Below are 25,297 nucleotides of genomic sequence, written 5' to 3' on the forward strand. Positions count from 1 at the left end.
CTCAGTCACATGCAGGATGGAACAGTTTGTCACACGCAGGATGGTACCGCTCAGTCACACGCAGGATGGTACCGCTCAGTCACACGCAGGATGGTACAGCTCAGTCACATGCAGAATGGAGAGCTCAGTCACACGCAGGATGGAACAGTTTGTCACACACAGGAAGGTACCGCTCAGTCACACACAGGAGTAACCACTAAGCATGTACAGTAGCTTTCATACTTAGCTGGTGCACCCAAAACATTGATTGTATGAAGTAGGTGAACGTACCTTCTTCTTGTCTTCATCTTCCCTTTTCTTTACGTTATATATGACCTGGAAAAGATCCTTCAGATCCACGACTAAAGGTTCAGCCTGGACACAAAAATAAACAGGTCCTTATTAGTGGAAGATAATCTGATAAGACGCAGAGAACACCAGAAGTCATCTCAGAGATCGGCCACGTTTTACCAGAAATGGACCAGAGTCTGATCTGCTATAATCCCCTATCTTTAACCCTGACGTGTAAAACAGTCAGCTCTGTCACTATGCACACACTACAGTTACGCACTATAACTTGACACCAGATGTAGTCTTTTTTTATTTGGTCATCTCAAAAGTAATTTGCATTCATTTTTAACAGTTTGCATAATACACAGCTGTCTCGGTTGGTGCCTTTCGTTTATGTGGCTTGTTATGTAGCTTAGAGAGACAATGGCCCTCATTCCGAGTTGTTCGCTCGCTAGCTGCTTTTAGCAGCCGTGCAAACGCTAAGCCGACGCCCTCTGGGAGTGTATTTTAGATTAGTAGAAGTGTGAACGAAAGGATTGCAGTGCGGCTACAAAATATTTTCGATCAGTTTCTGAGTAGCTCCAGACCTACTCCTAGCTTGCGATCACTGCAGACTGTTTAGTTCCTGTTTTGACGTCACGAACACGCCCTGCGTTCAGTCAGCCATGCCTGCGTTTCTACAGGCACGCCCGCGTTTGTATCTGACACGCCTGCGTTTTTACACACACTCCCCAAAAACGGTCAGTTACCGCCCACTTCCTGCCAATCACTCTGCGACCAGCAGTGCGACTGAAAAGCGTCGCTAGACCTTGTGTAAAACTACATCGGCTGTTGTGAAAGTACGTCGCATGTGCGCACTGCGCCGCATGCGCAGAAGTGACGCTTTTTAACCTAATCACTGCGCTGCGAACGAAAACAGCTAGCGAACAACTCGGAATGACCCCAATACTCACATCTTTTTCATCAATATCAAAGTACTACCTTATTATAGCAGTGGGAAGGGTTAGGGGATTGTTAAACACCCGGGTCAGTAGAATATCTCTCCCGGTAATACCATTTTAATGTGTAATTGTGTGGCATTTGCACAGGGGTGCGCCATGGAAAGGAAACGGAGATCTGCTCCAATTGTACGAACAGATGACATCACAATAAAACATGGCGTATTAGTTGAACCCTGTATAATTAAATATAGTAAAATATAAAACAACTAAAAAAACATGTTCCAATAAAGATAATAATTCTGTACCAGGCCAAAATCAATGAGCATTTCGTGAGCCCTATTCCTCCTCCTGTCATACTCTACCTGCTGTGCTGTTTTTATGGCAAAAAACTGATGTTGTCCTTCAGCGCCGCAGACGTAGCCAAATGCTCGGTTGTCTGTCACATCCCGGGCAATGAAAGAAATCTTATTAACTGGATGTTCATGCTCAATTACCTGGAAAGTAATTAAAAAGCAGACAACCTCAGGATCCATCTTGCATGCAATAAAGGGTTTGAGTAATGACGGACAAAATTCAGCATAAGAGTTAAACACTGTAGAAAGTAGGACCACTTCATATACTGCAGGTTCCAGCTGTAATGATACTCTCCCTCGCAGTGGGCAATAGAGGGACATTTATGAATACTGGTGCACATGGAAGATGTGCAGTGACCCGAAACAACCAAACAAAACATCTTATTGGTTAATTGGCTTATTATTAATTGACACTAGTGCAGCTGCTATGGGGGAAGTAGATGAGGGGATCCAGCAATTGTGGGTTGGTCACTCTTACGTGTCCCCAGCTCTTCTCTCAAAAGAGGTCTTTTCTGAGTATGAGCAGGTCAGGGGCATTTGCAGTGAAGGCCCAATCATTTCTAGGCGGCACATATGCTTTTAATATGAGGACTAGAGAAACCATGTTTGGCCACTACTTGTAGCCCGGGGTTTATTTAATAAGCCTGGGATAGAGATAAAGTGGATGGAGATAAAGTACCAGCCAATCAGCAACTAACTGTCATGTCACAGGCCGGGCTGAAAAATGACAGTTACATACGTCCCAACTGTCCAGATTTTCACTGGACAGACCCATTTTTTGGGGACTGTCCTGCTGTCCCACACATGGGCCGCAGTGTCCCGCAGTGGGGGGGGCAGTTGGGAGGCTCCTGAATAGATGCTGTGCGCACGTCACAGACCGCTCGCCATGGCCCCATACTGCCAGGGGCGAGACTCACGATCGTGGCATTACCGTGAAGACACGACCCATTTACTAAGGCCACATTCCCTTTTCCCAGGCAGCGCCGGAGTCCCGCTTCCTACCTACACAAAGTTGGGTGGTATGCAGTTAGGAGCTACAGTAGTTGGCTTGGCACTTTATCTCCGTCCACTTTATCTCTATCAAGGCTTAGTAAATAGCTTAGTAAATAGACCCCATCTCACCACTGTCATAAGGGTGAAATGTGTCCAATCTTCTAAAAATCAGAAAAATTAACACGAGGAGAAGTTACCCACAGAAACCAATCAGCATCTACCTATCATTTTATTGAATTTACGTGATAAATGTTTGCTAGGCACTGATTGGTCAACTTCTCCACCTGATCAGTTCTCCATCTTTAGAAGAACTGATACATTTATAATGAGCTATAAAGAGATAATCTGGTGCCCTCCACTCACACCTACTATCTACTCAGTGTTAGCAAAGAGATTACTAAACTTATAATGCCGCTGGGTCTGTGGTTTACACCAGGAACGATCAATCTGTATCCAGAAAGTAACAAAAAGCCTACTGTAACATCCATTGACCATAACACGGTCATTTATTAAAAATTCAATATATAGAATTATCTTTCACAGCTTCTGAGTAATGTGCTCAGTACACAAGCTGATTGTGGAGATGAAGACAGATCGTCCTCTACTACTAAATGTACTTCTGCTACAAACAACACTCAAAGATTTATTCAATAACAACAAAAAATACACATCATTTTGTTTTCATTTGCTGATACTGTTCCAAACATTTGCAACACCAAAAAGTCACACACTGAGCTGGTTACAGTGGCCAGTCACTTTGTAATAATAATAATAATAATAATAATAATAATAATAATAATAATAATGATGTTATTTATATAGCACTTGTCTCCCAATAGTGCTTTACAGTTGTCTTTACAACACAAAATTCAAATAAGCTTGAAAGGGGACATTAGTGAAACGCGTCAGTACACAGGAAAGGCTTGAGTCTATTTTTTAAGGGTTCTAGAGTGGGGTACTCGCGCACTGTGCGGGGAAGAGAGTTCCACAGAGTTAGAGCCGCATAGATGAAATCTTGACACCCAGATGAATTCAGGGAGATTCTAGATGCTGATAATAGTCCTTCATCTACAGATCGCAGTAAGTGCGCGGTGCAGTAAGGAATTAGTAGCTCATTCAGGTATCTGGTCATGTAGGGCTTTGAAAGTCAGTGAGTCAGTCTTACAGGCAGGCAGCAAAGGGATTAGAGAACAGGTGTTATGTGGCTGTAACGAGCAGGGCTGGCAACAGAAATATTGGGGCCCAGTACAGAGATATCTTTGGGGCCCCCATATTATATTTATATATTAAAGTGCAACGGAATTTGCTGCGCTATATAAGAAACTATTAATAAATAAAATATATATATTTGTTATCTAAACACATATATAAATATGTATATCTCTCCTTTCTCCCCCACACACCAGAGTCTGTGTCTCCCTCTCTCCTTCCTCCTACACACCGCACAGTGTGTCTCTCCCCAATGACTCCATGCTACATTCCCAGCTCCCTCACCCCATCCCAAAGCCCTGTATCCCCTCACAAATCCATTCTTACCCCAGGCAGAGACTTACCTGCGCTGCACTCCCCAGTATCCAGACCCAAACACCGCACAGCAGGTACCATGCAGCCCTCACACTCCACCAGAAGAGGCCAGCGCAGGACACGGGGATACTGGCCAGCAGAGCATCTGCCATATACCATAGCTGCCTGTAACAGAGCTGGACCCAGAAGAACGGGTGCACACTCACGCCGCACAGTCACTGTGTGTGAGAGGCTCCTGTCACTCTGAGGCTGTGTACACACCGCCTACAGCTTTCAGCCCGATTTGTACAAGACAGATCACATCCTTGCCGGGCACTAAGTGACATATCCTTTGGGCCCCTCTAATCCTTTGGTCCTGGTACAGGTGTCCTCTTTGACCCCCCCCCCCCTCCGTCCCCGGCCCTGGGAACGAGGCTGGTTGGTTAATAGCCTTATTAATTTATTGTTGAGTACTGAATTCCCCATAGAGATCAGTGATGAGTCTTTCTACAGGTTGGATGTATGCATAACCACATTGAGCCTCATTTGGAGTTCATAAAGATTTCTTCCTGAACTGTTGGGGGTATCTGAGGGCTGGATTTAGGAACCGCTGCCCTATTACACTAGCGTTAATTTGTTAATCAGTAGTCATTGATATATTGTGTACAGATGATATGCAATAGGATGCATTGATGCTTGAGTGAAGCAAATACCTTAACTCCATACGCAATTGAACCTAACACATTTTCTGTGGCTTTTTACAGTACATATGGAGAATTTGGATTTTAGACAGTTTCTTAAATGCTCTAAAAGGGTCATGCAAGTTGAACACAGCCATATTAGTGGAAATGTAGTGCTATTTTAGTGTCCCGATTATACGACGTGCTGCGTTACTACCTTTATATGTTAAAGCTCAAATGTTTTTTTTGAAAGCAGGCTCCTTGCTCACGCCATCTTTTCATGCAATATTTAAACAGCTGTGGAACATAAAAGTTAGTAAACTTTAACAGCTAAAGTGTCCAGTGACAGCATAAAAGCTGCATTTACTGGAATGTCACATTGCAAATGACTAAGGCTGTAGCTGGCGCAAGTGTTAGAATATTTCTGTTCAAAATGTTTTCTTACTTCATTTTTTTTTTCATTCCAAAAAAATGTAGAGGGTGGATGTTTTGGACATGGCTCTGTACAGGTCTTAGCAGCACAGCCAGGAAAGGCTTCAATAAACACGTCATTTATATAGATATATATATATTCGCATAAATCTATAACTCCCATGGTCCAGAGAGACTCAGATGTACAATTTCCCCCGTAAGATAGAATTATTTTGCCTTTATTTTTTTATTACACCTAAACTTACATCCTGGAGGTCATTCAGATCTGATCGTAGATGTGCTACATTTAGCACATCTACGATCATTTACACAGACATACGTGGGGACGCCCAGTGCAGGGCTTATCTGCGACGCATGTCAGGCCCCCCTGCACAGGTACAAAATCATTGCACGCCGGCGATGCTTTTGTACCTGGCGAGTAGCTCCCTGCCAACACAGCTCATGTGCGCTGGAAGGCCGCTACTCGCCGCATCCCGGGTCGCAGCGGCTGCGTGACATCACGCAGCTGCCGTGGCCCGCCTCCCCCCCCCCGGTCCAGACATGCCTCCGCTGTCCGAACTGTGCCCTGCCAATGGCGATCTAACGGCGTTGTCACGCCCCCTCCCACTCCGCGGCCGCCTCTGCCTGTCAATCAGTCAGAGGTGATCGCACTAGTGAGATGCTGTTAGCATCTCACTGGGCTCCCGGAGTGCGCACTCCACAAAGTGATTCAGACTGCGATCGCTGCCGCTGCAGCTATACGGTTTAAATTACCCCCTCCGAAAACAATATATCGCTATGGACTTTTTTTTAATGAAGACTAAGGTGGGTATTACATTTTAAAGCCCACTAAGAGCAAAATATTTTGTTTAGTTGGAATAGCCTGAGCAAAACCCAGTCATAAAATAATTACTAAACTGAGCTCCGGCTAGGGGTGTGTGAGCGGTACTGCTGCACAAGGGGTGGCACTGTCGCTGTCCCACAGTACCTGCATGGGGCTTGCACAGTGCCTGGATTGGCACCCTGCAGCCAGTAGGACGCTCTGGGTAGGCACCCTGCAGCCTATACAGTGCTCTACTTACAAGAGCTGGCTGCCCTGCCCCCTAGGTATGGCATCATGACATCACAAGTTTAGGAGCGAGGCCGGCACAGGGGTTACTGTCATCCTGTTACAGTGGTAACCTGTTTTATCCAACATCCTCCAGCAGAAAACATTCCTATAATACAGTGGGTGGATGGGTGGGGTGCTAAGCTTTGGAGAGTGATAAAGTGAAGAGGGGTAAAATACCAGCCAATCAGCTCCTAACTGCCATGTTATAGGCTATGTTTGAAAATGACAGTTAGGAGCTGACTGGTTGGTAGTTTATCTCTCTCCACTTTATCTCTTTCTAAGGCTTAGTATATCTGCCTCAGTATACCTTTAAAATGGTCTGAAACTCCCTGTAAGATCAAAATATATTTTTCATTTGGCTAATCATGTGATACACACATCCAGTCTTTGGACACCCTATTCAATCAGGTACGTCATGCTACTGAACCAATCACAAACAAATATTGAAATTTGGCTTGTGGTTTCCATCATTTTCAAAATGAACTTTAGGTCAACTTATTTTATAAACCAACCTTCCTTCCCAAACTGGCAGAACCACAGCTTCTCCATGTGTAGGAGCTGTACATTTCCTGAGAAAGTCACCCTTACCTCCACAGATAGAAGTTACTCTCCAAGGTTCAAAACACTGGTGCTGGGTTAGGCAAGGAAGGCCTCTGCCTTGGGTACCATTAGATTTGGGTGACCACCGGCTATTCAGTCACTGACCTGTAGGCCAATAAGAACCTGGGGGCGGGGCTTTGTGGGTGAATTGTGGCGCGGAACTAGGCCCCGTGTATTAGCACTAGCTAGGGGGTTGTACCATCATTGGTGAAGAACCATGAGTTTTGCCATTGATGGTTGATGGCTCTACCACAAGATTCAAAGGTAGAAGTCTAGTGGTAAATCTACTTTGGGGTCCCATATTCAACTCCTGGAGATGTTCAGCTGCACTCATCCCAATAATTACAGTACAGCAACATTGCAGATATTCCGACGAATTTTTATTGGGTGTGAGGGAATGTTGGTGGTCACAAGGCACCAGATAAACGGGCGGAACCCTGGCACTTCCATGCCATTGCGCCTAACTGAATTAACGCGCCTTAGAAAGCTAGTGCTCATTGCAAATGTATCACTAAAACTAATTAGAATTCAGTTATATTTGTGTTTGCATAACAAAAAAGGAACTTTCAAGATGATAAGTTAAAGACATACAGTAAATAAAACTTACACCAGTTTTTTCATCGATTATTTTTATGCCAGAAAGGGAAATGTTGACCCAAATTCTTTGCTTGTGCTGTCCCTGAGAGCGTGCTGCTGCCGCCATTCCCTGTACATAAGAAATAAATAGAAGGAGATCTTTATATTTCACAGCAGACAGAAAAAACGTTCATATTATAACAGCACTTACATTAAGTCTAAAATATATACAGTCATTACTGGGTCTATAAATAGGCTGGCCGTGAATCTACCTAGGGCAGCCTGAATCCTGCAGTTTAACAATTCCACTCGCTTTAAAGGGAACATAAGACCATTATAAATCACCCCTACGTCACAAATCATTGCCCATTGTTAGAAATAATGAACGTTTTATCTAATTGTAATTCAAATATAACCCATGTCTATGGATACTCTGCGCATGATGTCAGGTCTGTGGAATGCTGTCAAATACTTTTACAGGGCAATTATTCAATGTCCCTTAGAACCCTTTAGACTATGTCAATGGGCATCTGCTTGGATCAAATAATGCACTATTAGTGCGCACATAATGAAAAGGTGCAATTAACATTTATTGTTGCCTAAACAATTTATTTAAAGAGTGTTAAGACTGTAGTTATTCTATATATTTTTACTAGTCTACGTGGCGATAGGTTCAGCAGCAATACTGACTTCCCTGGGAAATGGCACTCCCCCCCTCCCCCTCCCACCCCTCCCAGAAGCCCAGCATTATATGATATACTGTATCACCATTAATCCCCGAGAAGTACTGAGTATACTGTGATTAATGTAGTGTCTGGCTGGGGTAACTTTGATGGAGGAAGAAATGAAGGAAGCAGAGAGGCTTTTGCAGATATTGATCCAATTCAGTGTGTGAACAAATGTGAAATGTATTACCGTTCTGGCAGGGCTTCGGTATGTACTAACGTGACTATTGTAGTGAATGAATGTAAAGGACGTTATGTTTGTGACTCTTTAGCCGTAATGAAGTATGACCTAAAATGGGCGCTGTAGTAACAGATAAACAGAAGCTAGAGCTTGTGCTACGCAGCTATGGGACGGCTTTCCTCCATATCTAAGGTGACTTTAAATAGGGTCATATGACTTTGTAAAATTAAATCTATATCTTCTGCTTATCCAAGATATCTTCAGTTTTTAAGTGGGGCTGTGGTATAACAGCTTGAGCTCACAGCAGCACAAAGTATTTCAGGGGAAGAGGGTGGTGATGTTGTGTGACAGGGACATGTCACGGTGTGATGAGAGGAAAGCAGGCAAGTTTGAAGCCACCGACTAAGAGTTAGGGGGACATGTACTAAGCAGTGATAAAAGTGGAGAAGTGAGTCAGTGGAGAAGTTGCCCATGGCCACCAATCAGCATTGACGTAACATTTATAATTTGCATACTATAAACATATACAGAGCAGCTGATTGGTGGCCATGGGCAACTTCTCCACTAGCTCACTTCTCCACTTTTATCACTGCTTAGTACATGTCCCCCGTAGACTGCAAAATAATAAGTGCGGCTCGTGTGAAACTGATGCAGGAAGACAGTGGGTTCAAACGATCCGCTCTACGTATAAGTTCATACATCCAACTCATACTCTTTGACTTTGGGCCTAATTCAAATTTGTAAGTAAACAAATTATCAAGCAACTGGGCAAAACCATGTTGCACTGCAGGGGGGCAGATGTAACGTGCTGAGAGAATAAGATTTGGATGCGTTATGTGTTTTCTGTGCAGGGTAAATACTGGCTGCTTCTGCGTGTAGTCCACAAATGTCAGACAGCTTTATTTTTACACTGCAATTTAGATTTCAGTTTGAACACACCCCATCCAAATCTAAATCAATCTGCACATGTTACACCTACCCCACCTGCAGTGCAGCATGGGTTTGTCCAGGTGCTTGCTTTTTTGCTTTACTCACAGTACAAATCAGGCCCTCTGTACAGGTGACCGCTGGAAATATCCCAAAAGGGGAGGCCCAGGTGGGAGGTGCTAATGACATAGTGCTGTTAATTGTGTAACCATGGTGTGAAGGTCAGGGGACAGTCAGGAGGACACATCACGAAAAATGTCTTCAAATAATAATATTGACTATTTCCAAATGAGAAATGTGTAAATAGGTTAATTTGTTCACGTAAATATAAAAACTCATCAAGGGCAGGAAATGAGTTAATTGCTATTACATTATCTGTCCTTACATAACGGGAACCTTTTAAAAAAGGAACAATAGCTTCAAAGGCTATTTAATGTAGTCGAGGGGTAGGGGCAGTTTAAGAGAGGAGGGGACCCATGAGCAGGCTGGTGCCCGTGCCTTGCTCACGAGAATTTCACCCAGCTACTGACTGGAAACAGGTGTCACCAAGTGGTTAAATGGGCCTGTAACATTGCAGGCCTTAAGGGACCCATTTTCAGGAGTGGAAGAGGTCCATATTCCTGCAAGCTCCTGTTCCAGTGATATAACTTAAATGCAAGTCTAGATTCTGAATTTCTTTATATTCTATTTAGTTTGCAAATATTCTTCTGTCATTTCTTTATATATATATATACACTGCTCAAAAAAATAAAGGGAACACTAAAATAACACATCCTAGATCTGAATGAATAAAATATTCTTATTAAATACTTTGATCTTTACATAGTTGAATGTGCTGACAACAAAATCACACAAAAATTATCAATGGAAATCAAATTTATTAACCCATGGAGGTCTGGATTTGGAGTCACACTCAAAATTAAAGTGGAAAAACACACTACAGGCTGATCCAACTTTGATGTAATGTCCTTAAAACAAGTCAAAATGAGGCTCAGTAGTGTGCGTGGCCTCCACGTGCCTGTATGACCTCCCTACAATGCCTGGGCATGCTCCTAATCAGGTGGCGGATGGTATCCTGAAGGATCTCCTCCCAGACCTGGACTAAAGCATCCGCCAACTCCTGGACAGTCTGTGGTGCAACAAGGGTTGGTGGATGGAGCGAGACATGATGTCCCAGATGTGCTCAATTGGATTCAGGTCTGGGGAACGGGCGGGCCAGTCCATAGCATCAATGCCTTCATCTTGCAGGAACTGCTGACACACTCCAGCCACATGAGGTCTAGCATTGTCTTGCATTAGGAGGAACCCAGTGCCAACCGCACCAGCATATGGTCTCACAAGGGGTCTGAGGATCTCATCTCGGTACCTAATGGCAGTCAGGCTACTTCTAGTGAGTACATGGAGGGCTGTGCGGCCCCCCAAAGAAATGCCACCCCACACCATTACTGACCCACTGCCAAACCGGTCATGCTGGAGGATGTTGCAGGCAGCAGAACGTTCTCCTTGGCGTCTCCAGACTCTGTCACGTCTATCACATGTGCTCAGTGAGAACCTGCTTTCATCTGTGAAGAGCACAGGGCGCCAGTGGCGAATTTGACAATCTTGGTGTCCTCTGGCAAATGCCAAACGTCCTGCATGGTGTTGGGCTGTAAGCACAACCCCCACCTGTGGACGTCGGGCCCTCATACCACCCTCATGGAGTCTGTTTCTGATCGTTTGAGTAGACACATGCACATTTGTGGCTTGCTGGAGGTCATTTTGCAGGGCTCTGGCAGTGCTCCTCCTGTTCCTCCTTGCACAAAGGCGGAGGTAGCGGTCCTGCTGCTGGGTTGTTGCCCTCCTACGGCCTCCTCCACGTCTCCTGATGTAATGGCCTGTCTCCTGGTAGCGCCTCCATGCTCTGGACACTACACTGACAGACACAGCAAACCTTCTTGCCACAGCTCGCATTGATGTGCCATCCTGGATGAGCTGCACTACCTGAGCCACTTGTGTGGGTTGTAGACTCCGTCTCATGCTACCACTAAAGTGAAAGCACCGCCAGCTTTCAAAAGTGACCAAAACTTTCATAATTGGAAAAGTAATGTGCATGCTGGGAGAGGCCCAGATTTATATTAGAAAGCATAGGAGATGAAAAGTGGTCTATGGTCACCACCTGAAGAACAACTCCTTTATTGGGGGTGTCTTGCTAATTGCCTATAATTTCCACCTGCTGTCTATTCCATTTGCACAACAGCATGTGAAATTGATTGTCAATCAGTGTTGCTTACTAAGTGGACAGTTTGATTTCACAGAAGTGTGATTGACTTGGAGTTACATTGTGTTGTTTAAGTGTTCCCTTTATTTTTTTGAGCAGTGTGTATATAAATATATATATATATATATATATATAAAATCTACAATTCAATACGTTTGCCTTTGACAGCTTTAAGTGAACTAGAAGACACTGAATTAAAGATAGTCCTGATTAGAAATGGATGCTAGACTGCAAAGTATTTAACACTTTGTGTCCTAGTCAGAGAACTGTTACCCCTTTATCACCAGGAACATAGAGTATACTGAGTCTATGCATCTGTAAATAAGTTAGGTACTCCCTGATAGGGAGTGGTGGCAGTGCAGAGATGAACGTGGATGTGAGAATAAGTTTTTGCGATATGTTAGCTAATCTGTAGCTGAGTAATAGCTGATTGAGAGACTGAGCACTGAAATACTGTATAGAAGAAAACTGACAGTAGCATCCCTAACAGTGATGACTGTATAGGCGTGTGGACCATACCTGAATGTCACCCTCAAAGGGGTGATACCAAAATGCCGGCTCCCCCGCAGTGACAGGAACCTGGTGCTGCAGTGTGACATGTTCCTGCAGTGCCCGGCTCCTGACGCAGAGGAGAAGCTGCCTGTATAGGCAGACGAGTTTCTGGTGGCAGCGCGGCATCTCTGGGAATGCAAGGCATGCCCCCGAGTGATGCAATTGGGGGGCTTTCTGCAAGGTCATGCCTCCTTCCCTCAAGGCCAAGCCCTGGGTGGAGAGAAACCAGGGTTTCCTGTGAGGCCACAAACCCTTTTTAGAGCAATCACCGGCGACTAAATTATGCGGACCGGGTGTCACCAGACTCAGCGACACCTCTGCTAGGGGTATGTTTCTCACATGTGGCCACACCCACTGCTGAGGCAGGGCCACAAAGACAGATTTTCCTGCGATACACGTTGTCAAGACCGTAGGCTGGTTTAACGGTCCTTGAAGGTCAAGATATCGACCCAAAATGCACTTATCAATGCTGTCTGATCTGGAAATAAGATGGGATGGAAGTAGGGGATGTGCCATGATAAGTACACAACACAAAGATATAGGGATTCATATAATATAAATCTGGGCCTCTCCCAGCATGCACATTACTTTTCCAATTATGAAACTTTTTTCTTTTTGCAATAGCACCCATGTCTTGCACCTACTATAGAACTCAAAAGAAGAAACCTCTGCCAACAAGAGACATTTCTCCTGTAATACCAAACATCTCTAAAATAATATATATAGGCTGTTCTTTGAAACATTCCGCTTTTTTTTTGTGAAACATCTCCTCTAGCAGACATGATTTTTGTTCACTATAAGGTCTAAATGTGCCCACCGCACATGACAAAGAGAAATGATATCAAACAAGGAAACTGTTATCTCTAATATGAAAGATGCTGACGGCAACAGGAAACATTGCTCCTCGAGTATGTAAGGCAGAACGCTTACCTTAAGCTTCATCATGGAGTCCTGGCTCATTTTATCTCCACGCGCTTCAGGAACATCGTCAATTCCAATTAATTTCGCCTTGTAACGTACACCATCTCCTTTAAATCTGGCCAAAAGGAATTCATCTGTTTTCTCTGGACCTGCAATTATCCAGAAACCATGAAATTATCCCCCACAAACCACTGAGCCTCGCTGGTAATCCTGGTCAGTCACTGCAAATCCATTGCATTATTCCTGTAGCTTAGAGATGCATGCTCAGTCTATAATACTCCTAAACTATAGAGATGAATGAAAATGTGATGACATTTTATTTAAATAATTTTCTTTAAATGGTTGTGGTCTGTTATTCCCATCCTGAGATTAAGATAACGGAACAGGTATCTTTACAAATAGGCAGCCACATGTAAAGGCAGCCTAAATATCTCACTCTTTTCTCACATTCTGCTTTTCCTACTCCTATTTTTCTTACTCTTTTTTCTAGTTTTTGCTCTCTCCATTTCACTCTTCTTTCTTTATTCAATCCTTTTCCTGCTCCTTTTTTATACTTTATAGGACTCACTCAGAATTGGAAGTAAAGCAAACAACCAAAAACAAGGAGATGGGACTGAAGCTTTTACAATAAACATGAAGGAGGGTAAACCACAAGGTGTTTTCCGTGCATTGCCCCTTTAGGGGTATATTCAATTAGAGTCGGATCCTCTCCAACAGAGAGGATCCAACACTTCACTATTGAATTTGTGGGCATTACAGACAGGTTTTTGCCCCAGTCGAATCGGCATTGTCGAAAACGGGACAAAAACCTGTCGGAAATGCCTGCAAATTCGACAAAACAGGTGGATCGGCGGGCGAATTCGCCGATCCACCTGTTTTTCGACATGTTGGAATTTCCAACAAGTCGAAGAAACAGGCCTTTCTTTGAATAGAGCAAATCAAAATTCGCCCTAAAAACGTAGAAAACGGACGTTTTTTTAGACCTGTCTGGCATTCCGATAGGAATTGAATACTGGCCTTATATTATTATGCTGGTGAGGTTTCTCCTTTAAGATTTTGTATTCTAGTTGTGGATTTTCCTGTCCTATAAGATCTTTTAAGGGGCGTTTTGGGGGTTCTTAGTTGTTACTATGCAGTTTAACTGCCTTTTTGTTCCTATTCACCATCCCATCTATCCTATTTGCCTGTTGAGTTGTTTTCAGCGCTAGAGAACGGTTTGTGGCTTGTTAATGTTTACAGTAGTTTAGTTTTAGTGGGTCTGCTCTCCTTCTCACGATGTGCTCTATAGTAGGCCAACTGTCCTGACTGGGAAATGGCTACACCACCTCAACGCGTGGCTTCTGTTATTGGGAGGGTTGAACGCCAATGTTTGATTTGCGTGGCTGGTTGTATCTCTCATGTCTGTTCTTTAATGCTGGCACCAAGTTAATTATGTATTGGTCAATAAAATTTTACATTACTTTAAAACACCAGCACTGTTGTCTGTGTCGATATTTTATTATTGTTATTGTATTTTGGTTAATATGGTTAATGTAAGTAACATATGGGGCAATGCTCAGATTGCCCCGTTAGTGAGTTTAGAACTTTGTATCTGGAACAAACCATGTTTCAGTGCAGGGGGTGCAAACAGAGGCAAACGCAGGATTTCTGGATGGGGATTACCAATGTTTGATTTTAGAGCGATTGTTTCCAGCCCATGAAGGATGTGTAATCAGCATGTAACAAGCCCAGTGTATCCCCTCCCCTAAATTTCCTTTTCACTATGTTCTATCTAAAGAAATCTATTTATATAATAAAAAAATAGAAGTTCAATTACCATTCTGGGCGGGATGTACTAAGGGAAAAATGCGGTAAAATCCCCGTTTGCGGGGGTTTTACCGCACTTTTAAATGTACTAAGACCCCACCGCCGGTTTTTCGACGCCTAGGGTATCGCCATCTCTGGATGGCGATACCCTATAGAAGCCTATGGGCTTCTTATCGCCGGCCACCGCAACCCGCCGCCCCCCTCCTACCCTGGCATACCTTCCTTCAGGCAGCCCTGGTCCCGGAAGGTAATCTCCTCCTCCCCCTAGCAACGCATTCGGAGGTCCTTCCGGGTGCAGGGGGGAAGAGGAGGCGCAGGGGGCAGCCTACTGCTGCTTCCCGGCGTGCGGGCAGTGTGGAGACCCCTGGGAGGTGACGGAGACCCTCTGCACACCACCTCACAGGTATCGCGGGAGGCCTCCGTCACCGCATTGCGATGTTGATCGCATATGTTAGTACATATGCGATCAACATTGCTGCGGTAGGTGGCGAGGGGCGGCGAAGTATTTTAATACATCCCGCCCTAAACATGAAAAAATACTGTATTTTAGTAAGATTTTATTTTCCATAATTTTCATATCTGCATTGGAGAAATGTTTTTCTTAAATATGCAGTAAAAAGCTAAGCGTAAGGAAGCTATGGAATGGGCGATAGTGATGGTCACTGAAGGCTACAGGCTTGATAAATAGGACGGAGTTCTAAATCCTGTGGAAATTCTAGTTTTTATGGGATCTTGGGGTCTATTTATTATGCGCAGCAGTAACAATCATTATGTATAGATGCAATGCACCATGGTGTAGCTGCTTATTAAGGCTCTTCCCAGGTTTAAAGGCCCAGATTTATCAAGCCTTGGAGAGTGATAAATTGCACGGTGATAAAGTACCAACCAATCAGCTCCTAACAGGGGTCTATTCATGAAGCAGTGAAAAGTGTGGAGAAGTGAGCCAGTGGAGAAGTTGCCCATAGCAACCAATCAGCTGTTCCGTACAATTGTATGGTATGCATATTAGAAATGTTACTTCAATGCTGATTGGTTGCCATGGGCAACTTCTCTACACTTTTCACTGCTTCATGAATAGACCACACAGTCTGCAACATGGCAGTTAGGAGCTGATTGGCTGGTACTTTATCACAGTGCAATTTATCACTCTCCAAGGCTTGATAAATCTGGGCCACAGTGATGTGTTGCTTACTCTTCTTCATGTGCATAGTGATTCCGCCTGTGAAACGTGCAAAATTCTGCCATCGTGATGAATATTATAAAGAACTGATTTCAAAAATGTTGTTCATCTCTACTAAATTACTGCAATTTCCGGCTTCTCAAACTGTGATAATGGGTTTAATAGTTATTTTTCAAATATCGTAAAAGACAAAGTTAATGAGAAAAAGATAATTTTGTTCCCGTCTATTAAATATCATGGAAAATAAGCAATTTCAGAACCTATGGACGCTGTACATTTTAGCATAACACTATATTGTAATGATCCAGCGTTGTGCTATAAACCTTGACAGGCAGCACAGAGACTGTAAATCTGCCCAGAAAGCCTATCACATTGCTATGGTCTCAGTGGGGAGTTCATTCAACACTTTACATGCAAGCCAGATGTCTGTGGGTTCTAGCGCACACGGGTTGGATTAACCATATAAATGTCATAGTGTCCTCTTTGCTGTGTAGGCTGCTACACTGTATATCAAGTACCTTCTACACTGTATATTAACAGGGCCGGTTCTTGCCCTTGTGGCACCCCGGGCAAAACGATAGGGGCGTGGCTTCATACGGGGGCGTGGTCAGATACGCCCCCATTTGTGCCCCCTGTAGCGCCGTTGAAAGAGAACAAAAAAAAATGTATACTTACTATCCCCGCTCCTGATTCCAGACCGCTGCAGACATCTGCCGACGCCGCTCCTCTCCTCGGATCAGCATAGACACTAGAGGTCAATTATGACCCCTAGCGTCTGTGCCACAAAGCTGTGCGGTGCGTGATGACGTCATTGTGCACCGCACAGCAAAGGTCCCCTCCACGAAGGGAAACTAGACACGTAGCGTCTGGTTCCCTTCACAGCGGGGGACCAGCGGGGGGCGCAGTAGCGGATCTTGCCATGGTGCAGCGCCCTCCGGATGGTGCCGGCGCCCCCCGGATGGTGCCGGCGCCCCCCGGATGGCGCCGGCGCCCTCCGGAAGGCAGCGCCCCGGGCAAAAGCCTGCTTGCCCGTGGCAAGATCCGCTACTGTATATTAAGTAGTTTTGGTCAGTAAAAACTTGTGGCTTTATGGTGGCATAATATACAGCTACTTGTACTGCATTTCCCCTTCTTCTCACTAATCTAATGGCTGAACAATGGGGCACATGTATTACGCCAGGAGAAGTGATAAAAAAGTGATAAGTGCACCAGCCAATCAGCTCCAATATGTAAATTGACAGTTAGGAGCTGATTGGCTGGCGCGTTATCACCTTCCACTCATCACTGTTTTATCACTTCTCCAAGCTTAATACATCTGCCCCAATGGGTGACAAAACTAGCAATTCACGTAGACCACTGCATTAACTCCAATACAGTTATCAAGGGTTGGGGCTGTGACCGGCGCTGGGGATCTCGGCGGTCAGTATATCGACCCCGGGATACCGACAGCAGAATGCCGCGGGGGGTCAAGTGCAACAAAGCCCCCTGCGCTCGCCACAGGTTCTATTTCCACTCTAAGGGTGTCGTGGACACCCACCAGTGGGAATAGTCCCTGTCAGTCAGCATGCCGTCTGTCGGGCTAGTAGGCGGTCGGGATTCCAGCGTCGGCATGGTGACCGCCGGATTCCTTTATTAACATCACTCTTGATGATGCTTGAGTATACTGAAACACATTACGGGATCTAAGTATTGACAGACAAAAATTCCTAATTCTGGTGAAAACTGTGTTTTTGCCAACAACAGGGCTTCTTGTATCAATTCACGAAGCAGTGAACAGAGCGGAGAAACAGACCAGTGGAGAAGTTGCCCATAGCAACCAATCAGCATTTCCCTTACATTTTAAAGAATATACTTGATAAAGGCTTCCTGCAAAGCTGATTGGTTGCCATGGGCAACATCTCCACTGGTCCTTTTCTCCACTCTTTCCACTGCTTCATGAATAGACCCCAAAGGGAAAGAAAAGGTCCAGTGGAGATGTTGCTCATGGCAACCAATCAGTTTTGAAGGAAGCCTTAATCAAGTAAATTCTATAAAATGTAAGGGAGATGCTGATTGGTTGCCATGGGCAACTTTTCCACTGGTTTATCCACTGTTTCATGAATTAAAATCGGATGGTGTAATGGTTAGCATTGCTGCCTCACAGCACTGAGGTCATGGGTTCAATTCTCACCATAGCCCTAACTGTGTGGAGTTTGCATATTCTTCCCATGCGTGGGTTTCCTTCCACAATCCAAAAATATACTGGTAGGTTAATTGGCTCCCTACAGATATTAACCCTAGTGTGTAAGTGTGTGCCTGCGCATGTGGAAGGGAATATAGGGGCATATGTATTAAGTATGGAGAAGGGATAAATCAGTAATAAGCGCAAGGTGATAACGCACCAGCCAATCATTATGAATTTGAAAAATGACAGTTAGGAGCTGATTGGCTGGTGCGTTATCACCTTGCACTTATCACTGCTTTATCACTTCTCCAGAATAATACATCTGCCCCATAGAGTGTAAGCTCCACTGGAGCAGAGACGGATGTGAATGGCCAAAATATTCTCTGTACAGCGCTATAAATAAATAAATAACTGGTAATAAATAAATAAATAAATAAAATCTGTACTTTACAGGGGTCTATTCATGAAACAGTGAAAAGTGTGGAGAAGTGAGCCAGTGGAGAAGTTGCCCATGGCAACCAATCAGCATTGATGTAACATTTATAATTTGCATACTATAAAATTATACAGAGCAGCTGATTGGTTGCCATAGACAACTTCTCCACTGACTCACTTCTACACACTTTTCACTGCTTCATGAATAGACCCCTAAATCCCCAGCTCAGGTGTGTACCAGCCATCCGAGTGACACCTGCGCATATCCCTTCATACTGGCCCTGGTGAAATGGTAAGCTAACCAATACCGCACTGGGGTAGTACTGCCGTGGCGAGTGAGTACAGCACCACAGTCATGCTTGTTTATTACCTGTGTGTAATTTTATTTTAAAGCATGATACACTGCAGTATGGAACATAGAACATTCTGACTGTACCTTTTTTCTTTTCCTTCTTTACCGCAGGCTTGGCGGCTGGAGCCACATCGGCGGTGGTACTGGTGCTGGATTCTACATCAGTAGACATGTTTGCAGGACGACCTCAAAATATCAGGATCATTCAAGACACAATCTATCAGTGACAGAGGGTCTCCCAAAAATCCACCCTCAGCAGAAAGTCATATTTACACCTACAAGCCAATACAAATAATATATGTTGTAAAGAAGTGCTTCAGAAAATGACCCTCATGTGTGACCGCCAAATACTTGGTGAAATATGCAACAAGTATTACCTCATGAAACTGCATTTTTTGATTTGACAAACACAAGAAAAAAACATAATAAAATAACGTAATGACAGCACATGAAGTATTCGGGTCATTAGGTCGACCACACTTAAGGTCCATACACATTAGACGATATAACTCTGAATGCAGGTCGTGGACGACAGTCCAGATCCTGTAATGCATGCACTACCGACAGCGACGATCGTTGCTGACCCGCGGGGCTGCGCATCGGTCATCGCTGGCGGCATACACACTTGCCGATAAAATGAACGACATCGCTCAGGGATGGGGGAAATGAGCGACGCCGCTCATTTTATCGGCAAGTGTGTATGGACCTTTAGGTTGACAGTCATTAGGTCAACCACTATTGGTCGACATGCATTAGGTCGACATGGTCACTAGGTCAACATGGTCATTAGGTCAACATGTACTAGGTTGACATGGAAAAAGGTCGACATGAGTTTTTTTACTTTTTTTGGTGCCGTTTTCTTCGTAAAGTGACGAAGAACCCTACATTAGTGCACCGTGTCCCCTCGCATGGCTCGCTTCACTCACCATGCTTTGGGTTACCGTTCCCAATTGTAGTCCACGTGGATCGTAAAGTATGAAAAAGTTGAAAAAATAAAAAAATATGAAAAACTCGTGTCAATCTTTTCTCATATCGACCTTGTTCATGTCGACTTAATGACCACGTCGACCTAATGACCACGTTGACCTAGTGCATGTCGACCAATAGTGGTCGACCTAATGACTGTCGACCTAAGTCTTGTCGACCTAATGACCGTATCCCGAAATATTCTGTAAAAGTCATGATACATACTAACATTACACAAGTGAAGAGGGACATTCAACATACAGTACAGTATGTCACATTGTCACACACACAGGGTCAGATGGGATCCGGTCAGGATCCTGGCGTTTGGAATCCCGGCAGTTGGAATACCCTGGAATCCTGACACTGCTCGGAATACTGACGCAGAGATAATGAGCAAAGTGATGGGATTTATGAGAGGTAAGCCGCAGGGGTGGGGAGAGTCTAGGCTGCAGGGGGAAGGTTAGGTTAGGCTGCGGGGAGGTGGGGGGAGGGGGGAAAGGTTAGGTTTAGGCTGCGGGGAGGAGGGGTTAGGGTTAGGCACCACTGGGGAGGGTTAGGGTTAGACAGCGGTGGATGTGGGAGGGGGGTGTTAGGGTTAGGTGTATGAATTCTGGGGGTCATTCCGAGTTGATCGCTAGCTGAAAATGTTCGCTGCGCAGCGATGATGCAAAAAATGGCACTTCTGCGCATGCGTATGCGGCGCAATGCGCACACGCGACATACTTTCACAACGGGCGATGTATTTTTTACACAAGGTCTAGCGAAGCTTTTCAGTCGCACTGGTGGCCACAGAGTGATTGACAGGAAGTGGGCGTGTCTGGGTGTCAACTGACCGTTTTCAGGGAGTGTTCGAAAAAACGCAGGCGTGCCAGGAAAAACGCAGGCGTGGCTGGGCGAACGCAGGGCGTGTTCGTGACGTCAAAACAGGAACTGAACAGTCTGAAGTGATCGCAAGCGCAGAGTAGGTCTAAAGCTACTCTGAAACTGCACAAAATTATTTTGTAGCCGCTCTGCGATCCTTTCGTTCGCACTTCTGCTAAGCTAAATATACACTCCCAGTGGGAGGCGGTATAGCGTTTGCACGGCTGCTAAAAACAGCTACCGAGCGATCAACTCGGAATGACCCCCTCTGAGCGTTGGGATGCCGCAGTCGGTATTCTGACTGTCGGCATCCCAAGCGCTGGGATCCCGATAGATGGAGAAGTAACACTGTAACTATGCAACATAACACACAGTATGAATAATTTCATGTAGTGTCTGCTTTAATATATATTAATGGCTTATTAACAATATGCATTGGAAAATTATGTCATGTCATAAAACCGAGTCTCCAGCCATGACACAATTTCACACCATCACACAGTACACACAGCTCACCGTGGTGCATAGGGAACGTTCTGGGAACCAGGCTGATTTATGTTCCCTGATAAAATATTCTGTCTGGTTTATATTACTAGCGAGCGGGACAGAATGATATCACATGAAGCAATATTTCTTGGTGCATGAGTAAATACAATGGGCATTGAATGAAGATGGCTGCTTTGAGTTAGGGGTCATGTCAGGCACACAAAAGAGGGTCTCATTTATAACAGGCGGAACATGTGCATTGCAGATACTGTAAGTGCCCAGTCCTGACACTGTTGTGCCATTTGACGCTGTTGAACATGAGATCACGCTGATGGTGTTTGTGTGGAAAGATTAAAGACTGCGCCATTCTGTAGCGTGCTACAGACACCCTATCTGTATTTTTACAGCTAGCTGTCTCATATATGAAGAAAATAAAAACAAAAGACCATATCTGCAACCTATATTTTATTGGGGTCTATGCAGTCTCATGGCTGCAATGTTTGGCAAAGTCTATCAAATACGCTTTTCAGGCCTGCTATTCAGAGATGTACACAAATGCATTCTCAGCTGTGATCCCGTATGCAGTGAATGTACGGAAATATGCAAATGACACCGATACCTGGATTTCTATTGAGATGTCCACCGGTGGCTTCTTAGATCCAAGCAGCTGCATACAAATATGCAGTGGTGGTTGCGGATCCTTCGATAGTTGACTGTCTGAGTTACCCTATGTCCTCACAGAAAGGCCGTGGGAATTGAGATGTTGGTACCATGTTTTGTGCATACGTGATCGTAGTTGTAGGATTAGATATGTCCCAGAAACAGTCACAAGACACCTGCGTTTTGCCACCACTCCCCGTTGCCTCCACCAAATGGTCCCTGACTGTCAGTCACTTTGCAAATAAGTCCTCACTGCGAGCAGCATCAATAAGGTACATTGGCAAATGCGCAGTGCGACCATGACGTATGCGTAGTCGGACGATGATCACTCGCATTGCATATATATCTAACTCAGGCCCTTACACTGCTAGTTCAGAAAGAAAAGTAAGCGAAAGGCCCTGTACGCATGCGTTTTCTGACAACCGCTCGTTTGGCGTTAGTTTTAAGGTTGTGTGCAGCATTCATGAGTGTTAACACTTGGTTCAATGTAATTCTATTGGAGTGCTTATCAAATGCTTTATTAAATGTAAATGCTCTGCTAATAACTAGTGTGCTTTTAATAGGTGGGGCTTTCAGTGACTGTGTTTTATGAGTCACGATTGCCTACTTTCCCAGAACACCCAGGAGACTGCTGAGGGAGGAGACCACACACGTGGATCCCATCCAATTACACAATCAAGTGGGTGGCCCTGACAGCGCAATTCTCTTCAAATCATGTCAACATGGACCATCCTTCGCTATTCAATGCTGGAAATCATGGGTGGACTCACTGGACTGGCCACAGGGGTATAGGAGAAACTCCCGGTGGGTTCTGCTGCCTATGGGTCCACTCCCCCCCACACACACACTCCCCCCTTCTAGTGATCAGGTCCCGGACTGTGCACTTGAATTATACATATGCTATGTTATACTGCACAGGACAGTGGTGTATTCACTACAGTGCATTGCTGTTATTAATCTGGTATATTATCATACATGCACTAGCAGTATTTACTACATCTATCAAGGAGCCCAGACCAGGCACTCTCTAATGGTTAGCAAATCCTGTGGTGGCTGGCCACACCCCCTCTGGATGCTGGCCACACTCTTAAAGTGGACCCTTCATGTCCCAGTCCTCTCAGGAATCTCTGAGGGGGAAGTCCTAAATAGTAGCCAAGAATGGTGTGAGCACTTATGGGTTTCTACATAGGGACATTATTACTGTGCATTACAGTACATTCTATAACATAAACCACATGCATGTAATGACCATAGCAATGAGGATGAATGGTAATCTTCAGATATTGAAAGCATTAAGCAGATAATATATATATTGATGATTCTAAATCTCCGAAATGACATGTAAGGAAAATCGATTGTTTAGGAAAACTCCGCTATGTTACAGATGTGAGTCTCTGCTGGTTTTTACATTAGTGCTCAGGGTAGATATCACACATTAATAACATCAAGGCAGGGCTGCTCTTATAGGACCTGATTCAAGGTAGGGATGGCCATTAGTAGGTTAACAATCGATGGTCACCATTGATGGTAAAACTGATGGCTAACCTTGATGGTGTAAAACCATCTGCATGGGAAGCATCCATTGGTTGAAATCACCGATGGTCATCCCTGCTTTACTGTTCACTGGGCTGTGGGCCAATCAGAGCCTGGGGGCGGGGTTTCACTGGTGCATCGAAGGGAGGAGCTATGCTTCGTTTTCCGGCACCTTGTAGAAAAAAACACAAAAAACATTGGGTGGTTCTGGACCATCAATGCGGGAAACCATCTGGTTCTCTGCCATCGATGGTAAAAGTATTCAACATTGGTCATAGACCATCAATGATTTTGAATAATCGACGTTTGATCCCTAATTCAGTGATGAACTCAGCTGTGTCTGCTCTTGTGTCTGTTGCCTGAGTGGCGTCTGTGAGTATATGCAGCTCCAACATATTCATCAGCAGCTACTGTAGTATAAATCATTTGAAACGGTTCCCTAAACTGTCAACTTAAATTTCAATATACTAATATACAGGTTTTGCCAGCGCCAGAGAACAAGGTAAATTGTAAACTGCAAGGGTCATCACCAGTTGATCCTGCAGAACAGCCAGTCAACGTATAACGTCACTGGAAGATTGAGCAGGGTAGTGTAGGACAGCAGGACCAGCGATGGCACCATGAAAAGATTAAGCAATGTAGTGCAGGGCAGCAGTACCATTGGTGGCACCATGAGAAGATTGAGCAGGGTAACGCAGGGCAGCAAGACCAGGGATGTCACCATGGGAAGATTGAGAAGGGTAGTGCAGGGCACCAGGACCAGAGATGGCACAATGTAAAGATTGAGAAGGGTAGTGCAGGGCAGCAGGACCAGGGATGGCACAATGGGAAGATTGAGAAGGGTAGTGCAGGGCAGCAGGACCAGGGATGGCACCATGGAAGGACTGAGCAGGGAAGTGTAGGATAGCAGTACCAGGGATGGCTCCATGGTAAAACTGAGCAGGGTAGTGCAGGACAGCAGGACAAGGGATGGCACCATGGGAAGACTGAGCAGGGAAGTGTAGGATAGCAGTACCAGGGATGGCTCCATGGTAAAACTGAGCAGGGTAGTGCAGGACAGCAGGACCAGGGATGGCTCCATTTGAAGATTGAGCAGGGTAATGCAGGACAGCAGGACCAGGGATGGTACCATGGGAAGATTGAGCAGGTTAGTGTAGGACAGCAGGACCAGGGATGGTACCATGGGAAGATTGAGCAGGGCAGTGTATTACAGCAGGACCAGGGATGGCTATTATTCCCACCATCTCCTCTGCTGCAAACATAAATTGCCTATCAACCAGAAATGGAATGAGAGGTCATGGAACTGATTCTCCTTAATATGTACAGGGTTTTTTTGTTTTGTTTTTTAATGCAATGGATAAGGCTGTTCTTGTGAGGCTGTAAAAGTGCTAATTAAAGTGTGTTCCTCCTTCACATAAAATTACTAGTATGTACAAGCCCCCCTGCAATTTTAATTTAATTAATCGATCAACCGATTTTTCTGGCTTGCATTTTATATCGTTAGGCAGAATCATTTATTGCCCTTGTCAAGGACACCACTGTGCTTAGATCTATGGATTCTATACAATTGTATTCACAGAGAAACTGTATTGTATCCAAGAGCAAATATATTAAACGGATCTGCATTAAGATATGCAAAGACCTTACAGAAGACAGTCACATAAAGCAACGTGACAAGTAAAAGCACACACCAAACAATAAATAAAAAGGTTGAATATCCAATTAAATGCACTCGTGATATTACACAATATAAACAACGAGTCACATATGGGGCACAGACTGGAAATTTCCTAGAATCACCATTCATATTGATGTAACAAGGAAACCGTGCTCTATAGTCCAGGCACTACTGT

The 25,297-nt window shown here is 44.6% G+C and overlaps 1 protein-coding gene and 1 long non-coding RNA gene across 3 annotated transcripts in view; one reads left to right on the forward strand and one right to left on the reverse strand.

Moving 5' to 3' along the window:
- Window positions 1-19,110, reverse strand: part of DAB2 (DAB adaptor protein 2) — a 110,168-nt gene extending 91,058 nt beyond the window's left edge. For both annotated transcript variants that reach the window (XM_063961268.1, XM_063961258.1), the window contains exons 1-5: window positions 19,023-19,110; window positions 13,011-13,150; window positions 7,470-7,568; window positions 1,574-1,705; window positions 271-354 (exon numbers count right to left, since the gene is read on the reverse strand). In XM_063961268.1, the coding sequence (XP_063817338.1) occupies window positions 271-354; window positions 1,574-1,705; window positions 7,470-7,568; window positions 13,011-13,150; window positions 19,023-19,110 (543 nt within the window). The remainder of the gene's footprint in view (window positions 1-270; window positions 355-1,573; window positions 1,706-7,469; window positions 7,569-13,010; window positions 13,151-19,022) is intronic.
- Window positions 1-19,133, forward strand: part of LOC135056303 (uncharacterized) — a 57,447-nt gene extending 38,314 nt beyond the window's left edge. Inside the window, exon 3 of the long non-coding RNA XR_010243945.1 lies at window positions 19,050-19,133. This is a non-coding gene — a long non-coding RNA (uncharacterized LOC135056303). The remainder of the gene's footprint in view (window positions 1-19,049) is intronic.
- Window positions 19,134-25,297: the final 6,164 nt, after the last annotated feature.

Source organism: Pseudophryne corroboree, chromosome 1, assembly GCF_028390025.1.
Source record: "Pseudophryne corroboree isolate aPseCor3 chromosome 1, aPseCor3.hap2, whole genome shotgun sequence".
Classification (NCBI taxonomy): domain Eukaryota; kingdom Metazoa; phylum Chordata; class Amphibia; order Anura; family Myobatrachidae; genus Pseudophryne; species Pseudophryne corroboree.